General features: G+C 48.5%; 2 protein-coding genes across 3 annotated transcripts in view; one reads left to right on the top strand and one right to left on the bottom strand.

Moving 5' to 3' along the window:
* The window catches only part of CSKMT (citrate synthase lysine methyltransferase), a 427,761-nt gene that overhangs the window by 137,415 nt on the left and 271,064 nt on the right, over positions 1-19,282 (bottom strand). The window lies entirely within an intron of this gene.
* AHNAK (AHNAK nucleoprotein) overlaps positions 1-19,282 on the top strand; it is a 91,810-nt gene that overhangs the window by 47,077 nt on the left and 25,451 nt on the right. For both annotated transcript variants that reach the window (XM_024987677.2, XM_002699316.7), the window contains exon 5: positions 1,247-1,346. In XM_024987677.2, coding sequence (XP_024843445.1) covers positions 1,247-1,346 — 100 coding nt within the window. The remainder of the gene's footprint in view (positions 1-1,246; positions 1,347-19,282) is intronic.

The raw sequence follows: 19,282 nt of genomic DNA, 5'->3' as shown, positions 1-19,282 counted from the left end.
AGATTAAAACTTTTATTTTTGTGTTTTTTTAAAAATATATTATTTGTGTGAAAAGTATTATAAACCTATTACAGTCCGGTACTATATAGCCATTTGTGTTAGTTGGGTACCTAGGCTAACTTTGTTGGACTTGTGAGTGTGCTCTTGGAAAGGAACTCGTTTGTATGTAGGGGACTTACTGTGTCATTTACCTGAAAGAGCGAATACATGAAAAAAAACAGCCCGTGGAAGCTATTGATGTTAACTGTGTTCTCCACACACCGATTTCCATGTTGCTGCAGGACAGGATTCTGACATTGGCCAGGGAATCCTGCACTCATATAGACTTTCTGTCCTGATAGGACCCCTACTTCGAGATGCTGGGACCCCTGCATTGGAAATCTACCACGTAGATTTCAGGGACTCTTCATGGAATCCAGTCCACTGGTTAGCCCTCCTGCCCCATGGTGCCCAGTCAGCGTGGTACAGAGAAAAGATACACACTGGACAGTAACTCACACCTTCCTTTCTACACATTCTTCACTTGACAGCATCTTGTTCCTCAGTGTTGAATTGCACCTTATCTCTTTTCTTTTGCCACTGCCATATCCTTGAGGACAGAGACTGGGTCTGCTGCACTGAGGCCCGTGAAATGGCATTGTCCATCCCCATTATTTCAGGGTCACTGGACTTTAACAGAGGATGTCTTTCAGCTGATGCCAGCTCCCTTCTTAAGATCCTGTTATCTCTTCTACAGACAGAGCTTCCAAGCAAGGGGTGGGCTAGACTGGGATGCGGTGGGATATAAAAGTAGGCCCCTGGTTTTATTTATGCATTATTATTTTTGAAAAATTATTATTTATTTATTATTGTTTTTATTTTTGACTGCGCTGGGTCTTCGCTGCTGCATGCGGGCTCTCTCCAGTTGTGGTGAGTGGGGACTGCTCTTCGTTGCGGTGTGTGGGCTTCTCATTGCGGTGGTTTCTCTTGTTTTGGAGCACAGGTTCAAGGGCGTGTGGGCTTCAGCAGGTGTGGTACGTGGGCACAGCAGTTGTGGTGCCTGGGCTTATCTGCCCCATGGCATGTGGGATCTTCCCGGGCCAGGGATCCAACCTGTGTCCCCTGCATTGGCAGGCGGATTCTCAGCCACTGGACCACCAGGGAAGACCTTTTTTTTTTTTTTTTAAATATAGTACGCATTTGAGAAACATTAACTGGTTGGATGATTTGATGTGCGACTGGTAACAACCCTTGTCCTTGTTGTTAGAACCCACCACAGCCATCAGTCCTGGAACGCAAAGAGCAGAATAAACCCGAGGAAGCCACCAGCCAGGCCCAGGCAGAGTCAGTCTCCACCCCAAACACAGGTGAGAGAAGGTCACGGGGACTGAAAGAACGATGACTTGAATCGTAATAATGATGCCTCCATCCAGACATGAAGCTCATGGGAGCCTCCACAGGTGACCAAGCCTTCCTGGACCAGAAGTCACTCAGCAGAGAGCTGGTTCAGAACACCAGGGACCCCGCCCCTCCCTCTCCAGGACCTAGAAATTCCACAGGCGTCTCAGGGTTTCTTGATACTTAAGTCCTCCTCTTTCACCTTTCAGCTGTTTGAAAAGTCAATGGAAAATGCACTCACTCTGGAGGAATAATTGACTCCTTCCACAGGAGTCTCAGGGTTTCTTGATACCTAGAGCTGTTAACACTCGTGGTATATATGGAATGTTTACACGGTTATAGGACAGTATCTGGGTGTCCCTGGTGGCTCAGACGATAAAGAATCCACCTGCAATGCGGGACACCCAGGTTTGATCCTTGGGTTGGGAAGATACCCTGGAGAAGGAAATGGCAACCCACTCCAGGATTCTTGCCTGGAGAATTTCGCGGACAGAGTAGCCCGGTGGGTTACAGTCCATGGGGTTGTGGAGTTGGCATGACTGAGTGACTAACACACAGGACAGTATCTGTTGAACTTGGAGTTCAGAGTGGGGCAGATACCTGAGACTTAGAACTTCGGGGTTAGAATCTACTGGTGGAGATCTACTGGAGTCTAGGAAAAAGGCTTTTGGATCCTGTAAAGGAAATGCCTTCTCCAGAGGGGAGACGCCCACATGAAGGGCGAGATGAGAGGAAGAAGTAACCATGGGAAAAGGAAATCCTGCTTGCAGGGGGCTTAATTTGGGCTGCAGTCAGGTCTTGGGCTTACTGTACTTGAGGTGGTTGCAAACACTTGAAAAATCAGATTTCCAGAAAATCGGGAATGCATTCAAAAGGAACAGCCTAGCTTCTCTTGAAATGGCAAGAAATCTTTGCCCAGTCTGCATCTCACGTTTCACCACCAGCTGGAGCAGATAAGTCACAGCCTATCCCTGGGAAACTGGGGTTTCCTGTCCCTTTGTCCCATGGACAGCCCCCCCACCTCCCTCCGCGAATTAGCCTTGCTTCCTGAGGCTAATCCCTCCAGGGGTTCCGTGCTTCCCCTTCCCTCACCTCTTTCAGTCACCCCTACTCTCCCTGGCACCCACCTCTATCCTGGCATCTTCCAATAAATGCGCACGCTCCCCTCCCCGCGTGAAGAAACCCTCCCTCAGCCCCTCCCCCCTTACCGTGGCATTGTCCCTGTAGCACCAAGCTGTTTGAAAAGGTCACCTACTTTTCCTATCACCTCTGCCCCTGCCATGGGGCTTCCTCCGTCTCCACCCAGAGCTGTTCTCGCTCATCCTTCATTCTGCCCAGGGTGGTCTCAGGGCACTTGGTGCTGTGCTTTCTCCCTGCTGGAAGCCCCCTCCTGCCTTGGCTTCGTGATTTCTGTCTCTTTTTTGTGAGCTCTTAGGGCTTCCCTGGTGGCTCAGTGGTAAAGAATCTTCCTGCAATGCAGGAAATGTGGATTTCATCCCTGGGTCAGGAAGATCCCCTGGAGGAGGAAACGGCAACCCACTCCAGTATTCTTGCCTGGGAAATCTCATGGACAGAGGAGCCGGGCAGGCTACAGTCCATGGAGTCGCAAAGAGCTGGACATGACTTAGCGATTAAACAACAAAGTTCCCTGGCTAGGGATCGAACCCGGGTCCCAGCAGTGAAAGTCCTGAGTCTTAACCACTGGATGGCCAGGGAATTCTCTAGTGATTTTTCTTCTGCCTGCATGGTTAGGACCACTTCGTCCTCCTTTCCCAGGCCCCTTATGGCCTCCTCTTTTCCCATAACCTCACAAATGGCAGAATTTCTTGCCTGAGCTCTTCATTTTTCTTGCTGGGGACTCTCTGGACAACCTCTTGGGGCTGCTGATACTTAAACCTGCTTTCCAGCACTGGACCCAGCTCTGCCTCCCCTCAGAAAGAAAACTCAGACCCCCGTTGAGTTTTTTTTTTGCCTCTGATCAGCTCTGTAACCTTCTGCTTACCACAACAGTCACCCCTGCCACTCCTTAATATCCCCAACATCTTAAACTTTCATTATTTACTGCAATTGTCTCCTAATTGGTTTGCAGTCTTAAACCTTTCCTTCCAAAGAATGGAGTGGGCTTTAAGTAGAGGCCAGTCTAAAATAAAAATCAGATCATGTTTCTCCCCTCCTTAAAATTCTTCAGAGGCTCCTCTTGACTTTCAGGGTGAAATTCATGTCCTTGACTTAGCACCCAAGGCTGCCATGACCTGCTTCCATCTCATCACCCCGCCTTGTACCTTTCATCCCAGCCATACCCAAGCGCTTGCTGGTACCCAGGTTCATGATGCTGGTCCCTGCTCCTATCTTCACAATGCTCCTCCACACTCCTTCTGCCCTCTGTTTATCTGGGCCTTCGAGTCACCACCCCAGACACCCCTGAGCCTCCGGGTCTGGGCTCTGTGCTCCTCCTGTGTGCTCTCCCGTAGTGCCAGGCACCCCTGTTGCAGCTCCAACAGTACTGGGCTTCTGCCAGACTTCACATCCCCTGAGGACCTAGGAAGGTCCCCAGGACAGCATGCCTGGCACGTCAGAGAGATGATGGCAGGAGCTTCTGGCTGGCTTCCCAGCACTCACGTGGCTCTGTACTCCTCTCTTGTTTTCTCGGGAGCAGCTTCTAGCCTCTTAGGGTTTGCATTTTCAGCACAGTATTTTTTTCTGGTATGATGTACCTTGACATTTATTAAGTGTCTCGAGATTTAAAGATGATGGAGACTTGACCCCTTTCCCTAAAGGATTTGTTATACACCAGATGCATCCATCACATGTATTCATTCAGTGAGTATTTATCAACAGCCAGCATGGAAAGAGGTAGAATTAATGCAGCCAGGCACAGGGATTCATGTAAAGTCTGCGGAGCTTAGAAGAACTTGCTGTGGTTTTTCATCTTCACAGGCTTTGCTTTAAATGACGGGAGAAAGATTACAGTTATCCTTGCCAGGCACTCCTCTATCAGCCAGGTCAGAGGCTTTTCCCTGGTCACAAATGTTTCCTTTGAAACCTGCTTGCATGGACTTTGAAGTCGGGGTTTTGTGTAAACATGACTTCATCAGAAACAAACCTTTCCTGCCCCTGCCATTGGCCTCCGGCTTTCTCTGCATCAGCTTCTCAAGAGAATTCTGCCGTGTTCCCTCATAGTTAAACACACAACAGAGCTCGGGGCTGGCTTTCTCACGGCAACGCTGCCGTCCATTCTTGCCATAAAGTCTCTTTTTGTAAATAAACAGAAAATCAGCGTGTCTGATCTGAGAGCCATGGCTGGACTTGGAGATAAGGCTGTGGAGTTCACACCAGTGGGGCTTTTGGATGGAGACATCTGGCCCCATGGTGTTTTAAATGCTTAAGAGGGTTTTGGAAGATGAACTGCTGGAAAGTGCAATCTGTAAATGTCAGCTCCCGAAGTCGCCGTGCTGCATGTCACACTGTCTGGCATTGAGAGCTGGGTAGCCTAGTGGTTAAGAGCTCCACCCTGGAACTCTTGGGCTGCTTGGGTTTGACTCCTTTTTCTGATACTCTAATCTTCTAATGGGGGTGAGTTCTAGTTTCCCCATTTGTGAAACCAGGATGATTTGAGTATTTCCCTTGAGTGGTGGTTGTGAGGATTAAGCCAGTTAGTAGCTGTGCAGGGCTTAGCTCGGTAATGTGAGCTTTTGTATAATTATGCCCTTGTATCAGCTTCTCAGGGGACATGAAGCACCATGACTTTCTCTGGGTCACCAAAGCTGTAACCACGTGTCCCCACCTCTGGTGGCCCGCAGCATCTCTGAGCCCATTGTCAATCCTCTTTGCTCACTTTGTATCTCTGACCATCTAATTCCAGTCCTTTCTCTCTCTCTCTTTTTTTTTTCCGTCTGCACCACAAGGTTCATAGGATCTTACTTCCCCGACCCGGAATGGAAACTGGCAGTGAGAGCCCTGAGCTCTAACCACTGAACCACCAGGAAATCCCCAGTCATACCTGTTCCGCATTGTTCTCTGTGCCTGGAATGGGCTACTATTGCGTCTCTTCCCCTCCCCCAGTGCTCTCCTTCTTCCTATTCTGAAGCCCTCTTGGTGGATTGGGTACAGGAGCCATAGGGAAACTCTAGGATGATTTGATTTTTTTTTTAATTTATAGATCTCTAACGCCTTCTAGAGCCCTCGCCAGTGGACTAACCTGTGAGATTGCCATCTGTTTTTTTTTTAAATTATAAAACATGCCTAAGATTTACTGTTTCAACCATCTTTAGGTGTACAGTTCAGTGGCATGAGTGCATTCACATTTGTTGTGCAACCATCTCTGCTGTCTGTCCCCAGAACATTTTCATCTTCCCAAACAGAAGCTCTGTACCGATTAAACAATAACTTCCTCTTTCTTCTCTCCAGTTCCTGGCAACCATGATTCTGTTTTCTGTCTCTATGGATTTAACTGCGTTAGGTTCCTCGTACCAATGGAATCATACAACATTTGTCCTTTGGCGGCTGGCTTACTCCACTTAGCAGAATATCTTTAAGATCTATCCATGTTGTAGCATGGGTCAGGATTTCCTTTCTTCTAAAGGCTGAATTGTATGTAAGGTCACATTTTATTTATCTGTTCATCTGTTAATGGACATTTGAGTTGTTTCCAGTTTTGTTTTGTTTTTTTGCCACTTCCCACAGCATGTGGGATCTTAGTTCCCTGACCAGGGACAGAACCTGCGCTTGCTGCATTGGAAGCACGGAGTCTTAACCACTGGACTGCGGGGGAAGTCCCTGTTTCCACTTTTTGGCTGTTGTGAATAGCACTGCCATGAACACTGGTGTACAAGTATTAATATGTATAAGTCCCTACTTTCAGTTCTTTTGGGTGTTATACTCAGTGGTGAAATTGCAGGCTCATAATGGTCCATCTTTTATGCACAGTTGACTTTATAAATCAAGATAAGAGCTTGAACACCTGCTGGGAGAATTCTCTTGACCTCCCTTCTCCCCCACCCTCACCCCGCCCCAGGCCCTCTCATGGACTTTATCTCCATCAGTGTCAACTCTACACTCAGATTCTTCCAGCTAAAGCTCTGGTGTCATCCTGGACTTCTCGAATTCTTTTACATGTTTAGACAATGAGCAGTTCCCATTCGGTCCATCTTCTGTATCCAGAATTGAGTCACTTCTCTCCATCCCACCTTTGCTGCCTGGATCCAGGGCCCCACGGCTCTCATCTGGATCAGGACAATGGTTTCCTGACTGTTCTCCCTATTTTGATCTTGGTCCCCCTGTGGTCTGTTTACGAGCACAATTGGTTCAACCTTTTTAAGTCATTATCAGGCTTCCCTGGTGGCTCAGTGGTAAGGAATCCACCTGCTTATGCAAGAGATGTGGGTTCGATCCCTGGGTCAGGAAGATCCCCTGGAGAAGGAAATGGGAACCCACTCCAGTATTCTTGCCTGGAAAATTCTTCATGGACAGAGGAGCTGCGCAGGCTACAGTGGCAAAAAGACAGGATTGAGCGACTAACACTTTTAAGACATCAATCAGGTAATGTTTCCTGTTGACCTTCCAGCCTCTCACTGTCCATCTCACTTGAGGCCAAATATAAGTGGTTGCAAAGGTCTGTAGGTCTCCACTGCTCTTCTGACCCTATTTCTCCTTCCCTCCTCAGCTCAGGTCATGAGTTTCCCCTCACTGTTCTGCCTCAGGGCTTTGGAGTTTTTGGAGAACTAACCTCAAATGTTCTTACCTTAACAAACCCTTCACCCTCCAAGGTCACTTCTGGAGAGCGCCCTGCTCTGAAACTTTAAGGTAACAAACTCTCACTGTCCTGATTCCAGGCATCACTCATGTCTTTTACCCACTCACTTAGCGCTTTCTGACATAGATTCACTCCCCAGTTTGTTCATTTCCTTCCTCCTCACTAGAATGTGTATATGTGTATATGTGTGCCCAGTAGTGTCTGACTCTTTTGCGACCCCATGAACTGTAGCCTGCCAGGCTCCTCTGTCCATGGGATTCTCCAGGCAAGAATACTGGAGTGGGTTGCCATTTCCTTCTCCAGGGGACCCAGGGATCAAACCCACGACTCCTGCATCGGCAGGCCGATTCTTTACCACTAGCGCCACCTGGGAAGCCCCCTTGTAAGCTTCATGGTGTCATGATGTCAGGGACTTTGGTTTCCTGTCATATTCTCAGTGCCTATAACAGTGCCAGGCACATACTAGGTGCTCAGTTTGTATCTGTTCCATGAATGGATGGATGGTGCTGTGAGGTCCCCAATTGAATGGCCCATAAGTGTTCCTAGTCTCTGAGAGATAGGCAGACACATCAAAGTCCCACTGCTATCAGGCTCCAGTCTCATCCGTGTGGTCCAGGGCAGCTTCAGAAGGAAGCAAACCGGGTGGATCACTTTTTGCAACTCTCTTTAGCCTTAGCAATTCTTATAAATGCCCCTGATCGCTGCAAAGATTTATCCTATAGCAAACAGCCCTTCAAAAACCTGTATGATATTCAGGTTCCCCAAACTGGACCCAAGGAGTCTTCGTGTTAGTCCCGCTCAGTCCTGTCTGACTCTTTGCCCTCCAGGCTCCTCTGTCCATGGAATTTTCCAGGCAAGAATACTGGAATGGGTTGTCATTTTCTTCCCCCGGGGATCTTCTTGACCCAGGGATTGACCAGGTCTCCTGCATTGCAGGCACATTCTTTACTGTCTGAGCTACTGCCGCCTATACAAATCAGCTATTGTTTTTACAACAACCTAAGGGGGAAAAATGGAAACAAAGTCTTGGTCTTTTAACCACTGAATTACAGCTAAGGATGTCGTGTTAGTAGTGCCAGGGTGGTGTGTTTCCATTTGTGTGTGAGGTATGCTGGGTACCCAGGGAGCCCCTGAAGTGATGGTCTTTAACTCTCAGTTGTTTAAACTGGGGTCACTGGTTCGTGGATGTCTTCTTGCAAATTGATGATAATTTCTTCCCCTGTAAGTGTGTCTGAATGAGACATATTCAGACTGCACAGCTAATAACCGTGAGCTACAGTGCAGACTGAAATACAATACAGGAGAGAAATCTCCCAGGTTCCAGGACACAATTTCACATGGGTCTGAGTCAGCCTGGGGCAACGGGGTGTGAAGCAGAGAAAAAAACGTGGTCTCAGAGTCAGGAGACTGGAGTTGCAATCAATCTTGGCTTCTGAACTAACCGTGTGAACCTGGGTTTGTTGGCCCACTCCTTTCTGGGTTTCATTCTTCCTTGATAAAATGAACCAGAGAATCTCTAAGTTCTCTTCCAGGGCATACTCCTCTTTTGTGAGGTATGTTGGGCAGAAATGCTCATTTGGACACCAGGAAGTGTACACTGTTGGCACCAAGCCCTGAGTACTGGCCATGAGGATAATAGTGACATTTACTGAGGTGTCCATTCAAGGCTCATCTTCTCTGAGTGGTCTTTGCTGGGACTGTACTTAGAAATCACACCTCCATTTCTATCCTGTTTACCCTGGTTGATTTTTCTTCATATTCGTCTCCTGCAGTTTTGAGGAAATCTGATCTTTATTAAAGGTATTTCTTATTACCTATCTTCTACTTCTATAAGTAAACTCTATAAAGAGGGTTTTTTTTGTTGTTGTTTTCTCTCAAGACTGTGCCCCAGTGCCTTGGAACATTATCTGTCTCTTAGTGGGTACCTAATCAACATTTTCTGAATGATTTGGGCACCTCCTTTGCTTTGGGTACTGTGCAAAGTGCTTTATATTTTAATCAATAAGTGCATGAAGTAAGTATTATTATTCACCTTGTGTATTGCCTGAGAAAATTGAGGCATCGCAAAAATCAGATAACTTGCCTGTAAGTATCAGAGCTGAAACTTGAACCCAGGTAATTGTACACCTTGCTGGATTCATCCTTGGCCTTGGCACCTCTCAGCCAAGAGGGCTGTAGTGCCAAGTGCATCAGGTTGTACTGTGTCTCTGTTTTTTTTCCACATTCTTTTCTGCAGCTCCGTGTATGGGGATGGAGAAATTAACCTCTCATTTATTGAAAAGACTATCCTTTCCCCATTGTATATTCTTGGCTCCCTTGTTGTAAGTTAATGAACTATAAAAGGATGGTTTTGTTTCTGGGCTCTCTATTCTGTTTCATTGATCTATGTGTCTGTTTTGACTATTACAGCTTTGTAATATAGTTTAAAATCAGGACGTGGGATGCCTCTACCTTTGTTCTTCTTTCTCAGGATGGCTTTGGCTATTTGGAGACTTTGGGGATTTTTTTTTTTTTTCATCTGTGAAAAATGCGTTTGGAATTTTGGTAGGGATTGGATTGAATCTGAGGAGTGCTTTGGGTAATACTGACAGAAATCAAACTCTCAGAGTCGTCCTTGACTATCTTTGCCTACTCTGACTGTGCAGAGGACTCACTGTGCAGAATTATACAACTGAGTGGTTTGTTAGCTCTCCTCTGGTTCCAGCAACCTCCTTGTTTTAAAGCTGAAGAAATAGAGACCTGAAACAGCTGAGTGCCTCTTAACTCCCATGTTATCTTGATCTATGGAATGACTGATTCATGAACTTTCAGCAGTCTGGGTGGTAAACCAGAAGTCCCTTGGCAGTCATGTGGGAGCCTGCACAGTGTTGGGGGCCTACCCCATCCTGATACTATCACCATCTGCTGGCCCCTTGGGCCCTGGACCTTTGAGATCTTCCATTACTTGAGGTGCAGTTCAGTTTCCGGGAGTAGATGCTGGCTGAGGGCCCTGCCTCTGGTCAGGCCACTCCGAAGACAGTGCTTCTTGATGTGAAAACCACATCTGTCAAAATATCATCTTCTTGGTGTTCAGACACACCAGTAGGATGGGTTTCAGGACCATTCTGTGGGCATTTTTATGTCTTCCTGCTCCTGACAATTTGTCCCCAACTTTTCCTTTCTAGGTCTCTTAGGGGTTAAATGCTACCAGGAAGAAGTGGGGCAGTTTCTCCCCCCTTATGCTGCAAGTTAAGAATGAGGAATATTTTATGTTCATGAATAGGCTATTGCCTATTGGTGTTCTGATCACAGATAAAATGTCCTTGTTCCTGTTTGTTACACATGGAATCACAGCGAACAGTACAAGACTGACTCTAATTAAATACTTGAGTGATGTGGTCTCTACAATACCAGGTGTAGAAATTCAGGGAAAAGAGTATTGGAAAGGATGGGATGATCAGGTAATAATACAAATGAAATAAGAACCAATGCTTATCAAGTGCTTTCTATGTGTCAGGCACAGTAAAAAGCTTTATGTGTCTTAACTCACTTAATCCTCATAATAACCTTGCAAACTCCATACATCCCCATTTTGCAGTGGAGGAAACTGAGGCCAAGAAAGATGAAGTAATTTGTTTAAAGTCATCTGGAACTGGAAGGGCAAAGCCAGGGTTTGAATGCAGACAGCCTGAGTCCAGGGTCTTTTCTCTTAAATTCTGCACCTGACGGCTGTGATGAAAGTTTTGTGAAGAAGATCAGACTTGAACTGGACCTTGAAGAAGGAGAGGGCCAACAGTGTGGGAACAAATCTGAGAGATGGAGTGGGCATGGCAGATCCCAAGCAGAGAGAAGGGACTGGCCTCATTTGGCAGAATGCACATGTTGGAAAATAGTGGGGGAGATGATGGGACTGTAGGGTGGGGACATATTATAAAAGGTCTTAGCATCGAGGCAGAGCGTTTAGACTTGATCTGGAAGGACCTTGTCTTTGAAGAGTGTTGAAGGGTGACTTGCTAGAAGCAGACGTTTTGGGAGGCTTTTGGGTGGCGGTGGTAGGTCAGAGGGTAGGAGGTGTGCAGGCAGTAACGAGGCGCTGGAGGGTTGAGCCTGGAATGCTGGTCTCCACTGAGCCAGCTCGGGAGGGAAGATGGATGTGGAGTGGGGAGTATGAGGGACAGCCTGGCAGAGCTCTCACCACCTGTGATCTCCATGATACAGCTACCTGCAGGTCAAGCTGGGGCTCCACACCCCAAAGTTGCACACACCCGGCCTGGAGTGGAGGGGCTGTCCCACCACCAATGAGTGTCTGAGCCACCCTGCATCTGCCTGCCCTGCTCCACCCTCAGAGTGCAAAAGGGCTTGCTTTCTCTCTGCCCTTCAAGTCCACACACCTTCTTCCTGTGGCCACCCCAACCCAGGACCCCATGGAGAGGGAATTCTGGGAATTCCACGTATAGGGTTGGCCAAAAAGTTCATTCAGGTTTTCCATTACGTCTTACAGAAGCACGCAAACAAACGTTTTGGCCAACCCAATACCTAGTGGATTTCCTTCATTCTTCTCTTTTCCGCCTGAGCAATTTGATTGGAAAGGCTTTCACAGATGCAGCGTAAACTCTCTTAACAAATCAGTTGTAGCCAAACATCATAGCTGAGGATCTCTTGCCATCCCTGCAAGTTCTTAATACATCTCACCTAATCTCTGAACCTCCCAAGGTTTCTCTCTGTCCCTTGCACAGGGGCATGTGATTTTCTACAGCTGCATCTTCTGTACTAGTTTGCTTGGGCCTCTAGGGCAAAGCACTGTCAACCAGCTGGCTGAACATCAGGCATTTGTTTTTGCACAGTTTGGAGACTAGAAGTCCAAGATAGAAATGTGGCAGGGAAGGTTTCTTGAGACCCCTCTTCTTGGCTTATAAATCGTGGTCTTCTGTCTCCTCATGGTTGTTTCACTTGTAACTGTGTCTTTATTTCCTCTTGTTATAAGGACACTGGTTGTATTGTGTTAGGGGTCACCTTAATGACCTTATTTTAACTTAATTACATCCTTAAAGTAGTCATGTATGGATGTGAGAATTGGACCATAAAGAAGGCTGAGTGCCGAAAAATTGATGCTTTCAAACTGTGGTGCTGGAGAAGACTCTTGAGAGTCCCTTGGACATCAAGGAGATCAAACCAGTCCATCCTAAAGGAAATCAACCCTGAATGTTCATTGGAAGGGCTGATGCTGAAGCTGAAACCCCAATACTTTGGCCACCTGATATGAAGAGCCAACTCTCTGGAAAAGACCCTGATGCTGGGAAAAATTAAGGGCAGGAGGAGAAGGGGGTGACAGAGGATGAGATGGTTGGATGGCATCACAGACTCCATGGACATGAGTTTGAGCAAACTCTGGGAGATACTGAAGGACAGGGAAGCCTGGCAGTGCTGCAGTCCATGGGGTTGTAAAGAGCCAGACATGACTTATCAACTGAACAACAACTTCTTTAAAGACCATCTTCAGGGAATTTCCAGGCTGTCCAGTGGTGAAGACTTTGCACATTCACTGCAGGGGGCCCAGGTTCAATCCCTGGTTGGGGAACTAAGAGCCTGAAAGACGTGGCAAGGCCAAAACAAAGCACCCACTTCAAATACAGTCACATTCTGAGGTACTGGAGGTACTTCTACATATGGATTTGCAGGGCAGGAGACACAATTCAGCCCGTAACACTTTCCTGCTCATCCAAGTTACCTCGGAGTGAAAGGTCACCCAGCAACTACCCAGGCTGTGCAGTTTTTGTGTCTGGTTCCTCAAGGCAGGCAGCCTCTGGGCTTTCCTGTGAAGGTCCAGGGTGTTTCACTGATGTGCAGTTTCCTAGGCTGGGTTGTCCTCCTCCAGGCGAGGAGCATTCCTCCATGCACACATTCCAACTTGGTCAGATCAGAAAGCATCAAATCCAGGAGGGATTTTTTTTTAACTGAGTGCAGAATTCCTAGCATATCAGAGAGCTCAGGAAGGAAGGCCCTGCTTGAGGACAGAGGTCAAAACGTCGGAGTTCAGAGCCTCTGAGAAAGGGTTAGGCCTAATCCTGTTTGCCTGATTAGCCTCTCAATGAATGCAATGATTTAATGCAGGGGTCCCCAGCCTCCGGAATCTAATGCCTGATGATCTGAGGTGGAGCTGATGTAGTAATAATAGAAATAAAGTGCACAATACATGTAATGCACTTGAATCATCCCGAAACCATCTTCCACTCCCACCCGTCCATGGAAAAATTGTCTTGCACGAAACCAGTCCCTGACGCCAAAAGGGTTGGAGATGCTGATTTAATGTAACCCTTGAGCTTTATTTTCTTCCACTCTTAGAGTATCAGTCACTAGGGGATCTGGAAAGGAGCAAAGAGACAAGATTGGCAAAGGAGAGGATTCAGTGGCTTTCAGGGCTCAGGACAGCTGGCCAGAGGGTCCAGCCTGCTTCCATAGCACGTGTGAGTCTGGACAGAGGCCTCCCTGCCTAGCACGAAGTGGGGGTCTGGGCAAGACTTTTCAAGGCCTGCCTACTCCCCTCCTGCCGGAAATGCTAACCTTCTACAGATCCAGCAAAATCAAGCCACAAGGACACCCAGCATCTTCTCTCTCTCTTCTCTGGATCCCAGCTCCCAGGCACCTGCCAAATTGCCATCGCTTTTTATCAAAGTGAAAAGCACTTCACTGAAGTGAAATATTTGAGCTAGGAATACTCTAAAAAGCCATTTTGGAAAACTTTCAAGAACGGTTTCACAGGCAAAACAAAGAAAGGGACAAGACTGCATGCAAAGCTGGATCACCTGCTTGGAGAGTCTGTTCTAGAAAGACGACTTGGATTTTACACAGAAAGGAGGGAGGGGGTGGGAGGGTTGGGTTGGAGGGCTGAGGCCTGGCACTCGTCCAGGGTGACTCCTCGGCACGTGACAGGCCCTTGGGGAGACATCTTAATAAAGGGGTCACAAGCCACCTGGCAGACTTCCAACCCTCCTGGTACCCAAGACAAAAATGCTGGCCTGGCGAGACTGTTTAGGTAATTTCCTAGCACATTTACCACTTCACAGACCCTGAACTACGCAAGTAAATGGATCTTTTTTTTTTTTTTTTAAGTATTAAAAATGTCCAACTATCTTATTACCGTAAGAGCTGAAGTAGGCATAATTTGTAATCTTAACTGTCGACATTAGAGAAACGTTTTTATCCCCAAAGGCCTGGGAGGTATTATTTGAAAGTGATTTTTGTACTGGCGTAAACTTTCTTCTTTTCTAAACATAGCTAACGGTGGTCAATTTGGGAAAAGTAAAAGAGGAAAAAAAAAAAGAAAAGAGATGTTTTTCTACTGGTGTTCGCCTGAGGTCTAGAAAGTGGTAGAAAGGACGTGAGTGAGACCTGAACCAAGTGCCCTGGGTCTGGGAGGGGTGGGGGAGACTGGTGGCCAGAGGGGTCCAGTTTTGGTGTGAGAAGGCCTGAGATGGGAGCAACCCCACCCCTCCCAGGCCCCGGGCTCTTGCTGAGAGGAATGGAATGTATGTGTGCTGACCAGACCTGCCTGACTGAGTCTGTGGGAGGCACAGGCCACTGAGGGGCTGAACGCTTTGTGCTCTTAAGATAACACTGTCTCCTTGGAGGGGGATTCCCTTGAGCACAAGAAAGAGATTCCAAGCTGGTTCCCAGCAGGGGCTGCTGATTGGGGTGGTGGTAGAGGGGGCTTTTGGGATCCAGAAGCTTCTGAGTAAAACAATCTGCATGCCAGGCTTCCTTCTATATGCCAGGCTCCCGCCTGCATCAGTATACCCTTCCCAGTCCCCACCACCTGGCTTCTGCTCCTTCCCAAACACACCAGCGGCCTCTGGGCCTTTGCACATGCTACTCCTTTGGCCAGGAGTGCCCTGGCCACCCCCTAAGTCAATTAGCCCTCAGGATCTGGTGCAACCCTCACCCTTTCAGGAAAGCCTGGACCCTGGCCTGGGTCCCCGTCCCCTTTTACATGCTCAGAGGTCTTCCTGCCCCTCCTGCCTCTAACTTGTCCTCTCCTTCTCCCGGCCTGTGAAGGAAACTGCGGAGGATCACTGGCAGGGCTGAAGGGGTCCAGTTTTGCTGTGAGGAGGTCTTGGGGGCCAGCCCCACCCCTCCCGGCCCCTGGACTCTTGCTGAGAGGAATGGAATGTGTGTGCTGACAGATCGCCAGGCCCAGGCCTCTAAGAGGTCAGGAACCTCCTCAGTGGTTGCCAGGTGTGGCTTCTGGCAAGTAAGTCTTCAGAGGCCTGAGAGTGGGGGAAGGAGACTCCTACTTTGTGCACCAGCTGGGACTGCAGGGGTGCTGCGGGCAGGCCCCTGCTCAGCTTGGTACCCAGGCTGCTCAGTAAGCGCTGTGGTGTGTGCTCCGTTGCTCAGTTGTGTCTGACTCTTTGCGACCTCCTGGACTATAGCCCTCCAGGGTCCTCTGTTCACAGGATTATCCTTGCAAGAATACTGGAGTGGGTTGCCATTTCCTCTTCCTTGGGAATCTTTCCCACCCAGAGATTGAACCCGCATCTCCAGCATCTTCTTTATTGGCAGGCGAATTGTTTACCTCTGAGCCATCTGGGAAGCCCTAAATGCTTGTGGACCAACTGTCAAATTTGCTTTTGCTGGGCAGCTCCCACACACCCAGCACTTTATATTCCTCATCTCGTGTAACCTGCACAAGAACAGGTGAGGAAAGTCTCATGTCCATTTCCAGACAAGGGAGTTTGGGCTGAGTACGTTCTGTGACCTGACTGAGGTCACACAGCTAAGTTGTTCGATCACCAAGTCGTGTCTGACTCTTCTTGACCCCATGGACTGCAGCATGCCAGGCTTCCCTGTCCTCACCATCTCCTGAGTTTGCCCAAGTTCATATCAGTTGTGTTGGTGATGCCATCCAACCATCTCATCCTCTGTCACCCCCTTCTCCTCCTGCCCTTAATCTTTCCCAGCATCAGGGTCTTTCCCAATGAGTTGGCTCTTCACATCAGGTGGCCAAAGTATTGGAGCTTCAGCTTCAGCATCAGTCCTTCCAATGAATATTCAGGGTTGACATTCTTAAAGATTGACTGGTTTGATCTCCTTGCTGTCCAAGGGACTCTCAAGAGTCTTCTCCAGCCCCACAGTTTGAAAGCATCAATTCTTTGTTGCTCTGCCTTCTTTACTGTCCAGTTCTCACATCCATACATGACTCCTGGGAACACAACTAAGAGGCCATAACAATTCCCCGCTTTCACACTGAGGGGGCATAAGAACCAGTGGGAGCTGCTTAAAAACCTGAGTTTCTTCACACTTCCCCCAAAATTCTGATTTTGTCATAGGATTTTTTTTTATCGTGACAAAATATACAAAATGGAAAACTGACCATTTAAACCATTTTTAAGTGTATAGTTGAGTGGCATTAAATACATTCACTATGTTCTGGAACTTTTACCACCAACCATCTCCAGAACTTTTTTCATCTTCCTAAACCGAAACTCTGTCCCCATTAAACAACCATGCCCCATTTCCCCTCCCCCAGACCCTGGCAACCACCACTCTACTTTCTGTCTCTGAATTTGACTACTCTAAGGACCTCTATTTGGAAGTTCTTGGTTCACGTAATGCTGAAGCCTAGCAAGCAGGATTTTGAGCATATATATGGGAGATGAGTGCGATTATCCAGTGATTTGAGCATTCTTTAGTACTGCCCTTCTTGGGAATTGAGAGGAAGACTGACTTTTTCCAGTCCTGTGGCCACTGCTGGGTTTTCCAAATTTGCTGACAGATTGAGTGCAGCTCTTTGATAGCATCATCTTTTAGGATTTTGAATAGCTCTGCTGAAATTCCATCACCGCCACTAGCTTTATTGACAGCAGTGCTTCCTAAGGCCAATCAATCTTAAAGGAAATCAACCCTGAATACCCACTGAAAGGAGTGATGCTGACGTTGAAGGTCCAGTACTTTGGTCACCTGATGCAAACAACCGACTCACTGAAAAAGACCCTCATGCTGGGAAAGATTGAAGGCAGAAGGAGAAGAGGGCGACAGAGGATGAGATGGTTGGATGGCATCACCAATGCAATGGACGTGGACTTGGGCAAACTCTAGGAGACGGTGGGGAACAGGGAGGCTTGGTGTGCTGCAGTCCATGGGGTTGTGAAGAGTCGGACACGACTTGGTGACGGAACACCAAACAACAGGGACCTCTATAAGCAGGATCACGTAGCGTGTGTCCTTTTGTGTCTGGCTTATTTCACTGTCACAGTATTTTAAACAAGGGCCCCTGGCAATCCTCCTGTAGAGGTCTGGACCTTGCTGAGGAATTCTGGCAGAGGCTGGGAGGAGGGTGAGGGAAGCACGGTCCTGCAGAGGCTTTGCTGGCTGAGTTACATGGATGGGAGGGCTGGGGTGAGTCAGGGAGTGTGCGCTGAAAGGTAGGAAGGGGGAGGTGACCCTGTGGTGACAGAGGGACCCTGGGGTGGGCAGTGGCTGGCTTCTGGCAGGTATTGTTCAGGGTAGGGTGTTGACTCATGCCTAAGAGCTCAGGCAGGAGGACGGGAGGGACAGTCGTGTGGACTGGTCAATTCAGGGAGGGTCCATGAGCCCTGGCTCACAGTCCGGGGTGAGGAATCTGCAAGGGAAGGCCAAAGGAGGGCAGGAGTTCTAGGTTTGGAGGACTATGTGGGGTCCACAGCGGTGAGACAAATCAGAGGTGCCTGGTGGGCGAGAGCCCCCTGGGCCAAGTGGAGGGTCCCACAGAAGCAAGTGTCAGACCCGCCCCAGGTCTAGAGGCCTGCCCCAGGTCTAGAGGCCTGTGGTGTAGATGGCATGGGAAGGGGGAGCAGGCGCGCCAGAGGGCAGGATCGGAAGAGCAGGCGGGTGGGCTCGGGAGGACTTGACACGGAGCCAACCCTGTGCCCGCACAGGAGACTGCGCACCCTCCCTCTTGAAGAGGCAGACCCCTGACCCCAGGGAGCGGTCCAGGGCCCGCGGGGCGTGGGTGTGGCAAGAAGGGCACCCGTCCCCCGCTCCAAGGAGCACGGCCCGATGGGCCTCTCCCGCTGTCTCATCTCTCTTTATTCACGCTCTTCTTTCATTTCTGAGCTCCCCTTTTCCTCTTAGCTTCTTTCTCCTAACTGCTGTGGAGGATGGGGGAGGCACCGGAGGCACGCATCTCCCTCTCCCGCCCCTTCACCGCTGACCTGGCCGCCGTCTGCCTGGCCTCCTATTGGTTGCCTGTCCCGGGGCGGGTCTCCATCCATCTCTAGACCTCACTTTCCCGGTTTATAGCGTTTATCGTTATAGTACCAACCCCATAGGCCTGTCGAAAGGCTTAAATGAGAGAATTCCTGTAAAGGGTTTAGAACAGTGCTTGTCATAGATGGCTGTTGTCTAGTTGGAAGTCGTACCCGACTCTTTGCAACCCATGGACTGGCTCCTCCATCCATGGGATTTCCCAGGAAAGAATACTTGAGTGGATTTCCATTTCCTTCTCCAGAGATCTTCCGGACCCAGGGATCGAACCCTTCATCTCTTGGGTCTCTTGCATTGGCAGGGGGATTCTTTACCACTGAGCCACTAGAAAGCCCATAGATAAAGTGGCCATTATATCTATTTATAAAGGATATAAAAATATCCATTATTGTAGGGGCTTCCCTGGTGGCTCAGACAGTAAAGAGTCTGCCTGCAGTGCAGGAGACCCGGGTTCGATCCCTGGGTGGGGAAGATCCCTTGGAGGAGGGTATGGCAACCCACTCCGGTATTCTTGCCTGGAAAATCCCATGGATGGAGGAGCCTGGTGGGCTACAGTCCATGGGGTCACAAGGAGTCAGACACAACTGAGTGACTTCACTTTCAAATATCCATTATAACTCAGAGGTTTGTGGTGTGGGGGTGTGACTAGCCGCAACTGTTTTTGTTTTGTTTTCATAGTAAGGCAAATACAGACTGGGAGAAGAGGTGGAAGACTTGTATTAATAGCTGCAGGTTGAACTCATAGCGTGTGTAGTGAGAGTGGTAACGGTGGGTGGTCCCTATGCCAGTTTGAGCCCCTGCCAGTCTTCTGTTGTGTTTCAGCCTCTCTTTCTCTCAGCTGTGTGAGAATATAGCAAGTAAGAGGTCGTTTTGCAAACCAGGAAGAGGGTTCTCGCCAGAACGCCACCATGCTGGCACTCTGATCTCAGACTT

The sequence above is a fragment of the Bos taurus genome, chromosome 29, assembly GCF_002263795.3.
Source record: "Bos taurus isolate L1 Dominette 01449 registration number 42190680 breed Hereford chromosome 29, ARS-UCD2.0, whole genome shotgun sequence".
NCBI classification, from domain to species: domain Eukaryota; kingdom Metazoa; phylum Chordata; class Mammalia; order Artiodactyla; family Bovidae; genus Bos; species Bos taurus.
Note: the sequence above shows the minus strand (reverse complement) of the source record. Positions and strands in the feature narration are given on the sequence as shown.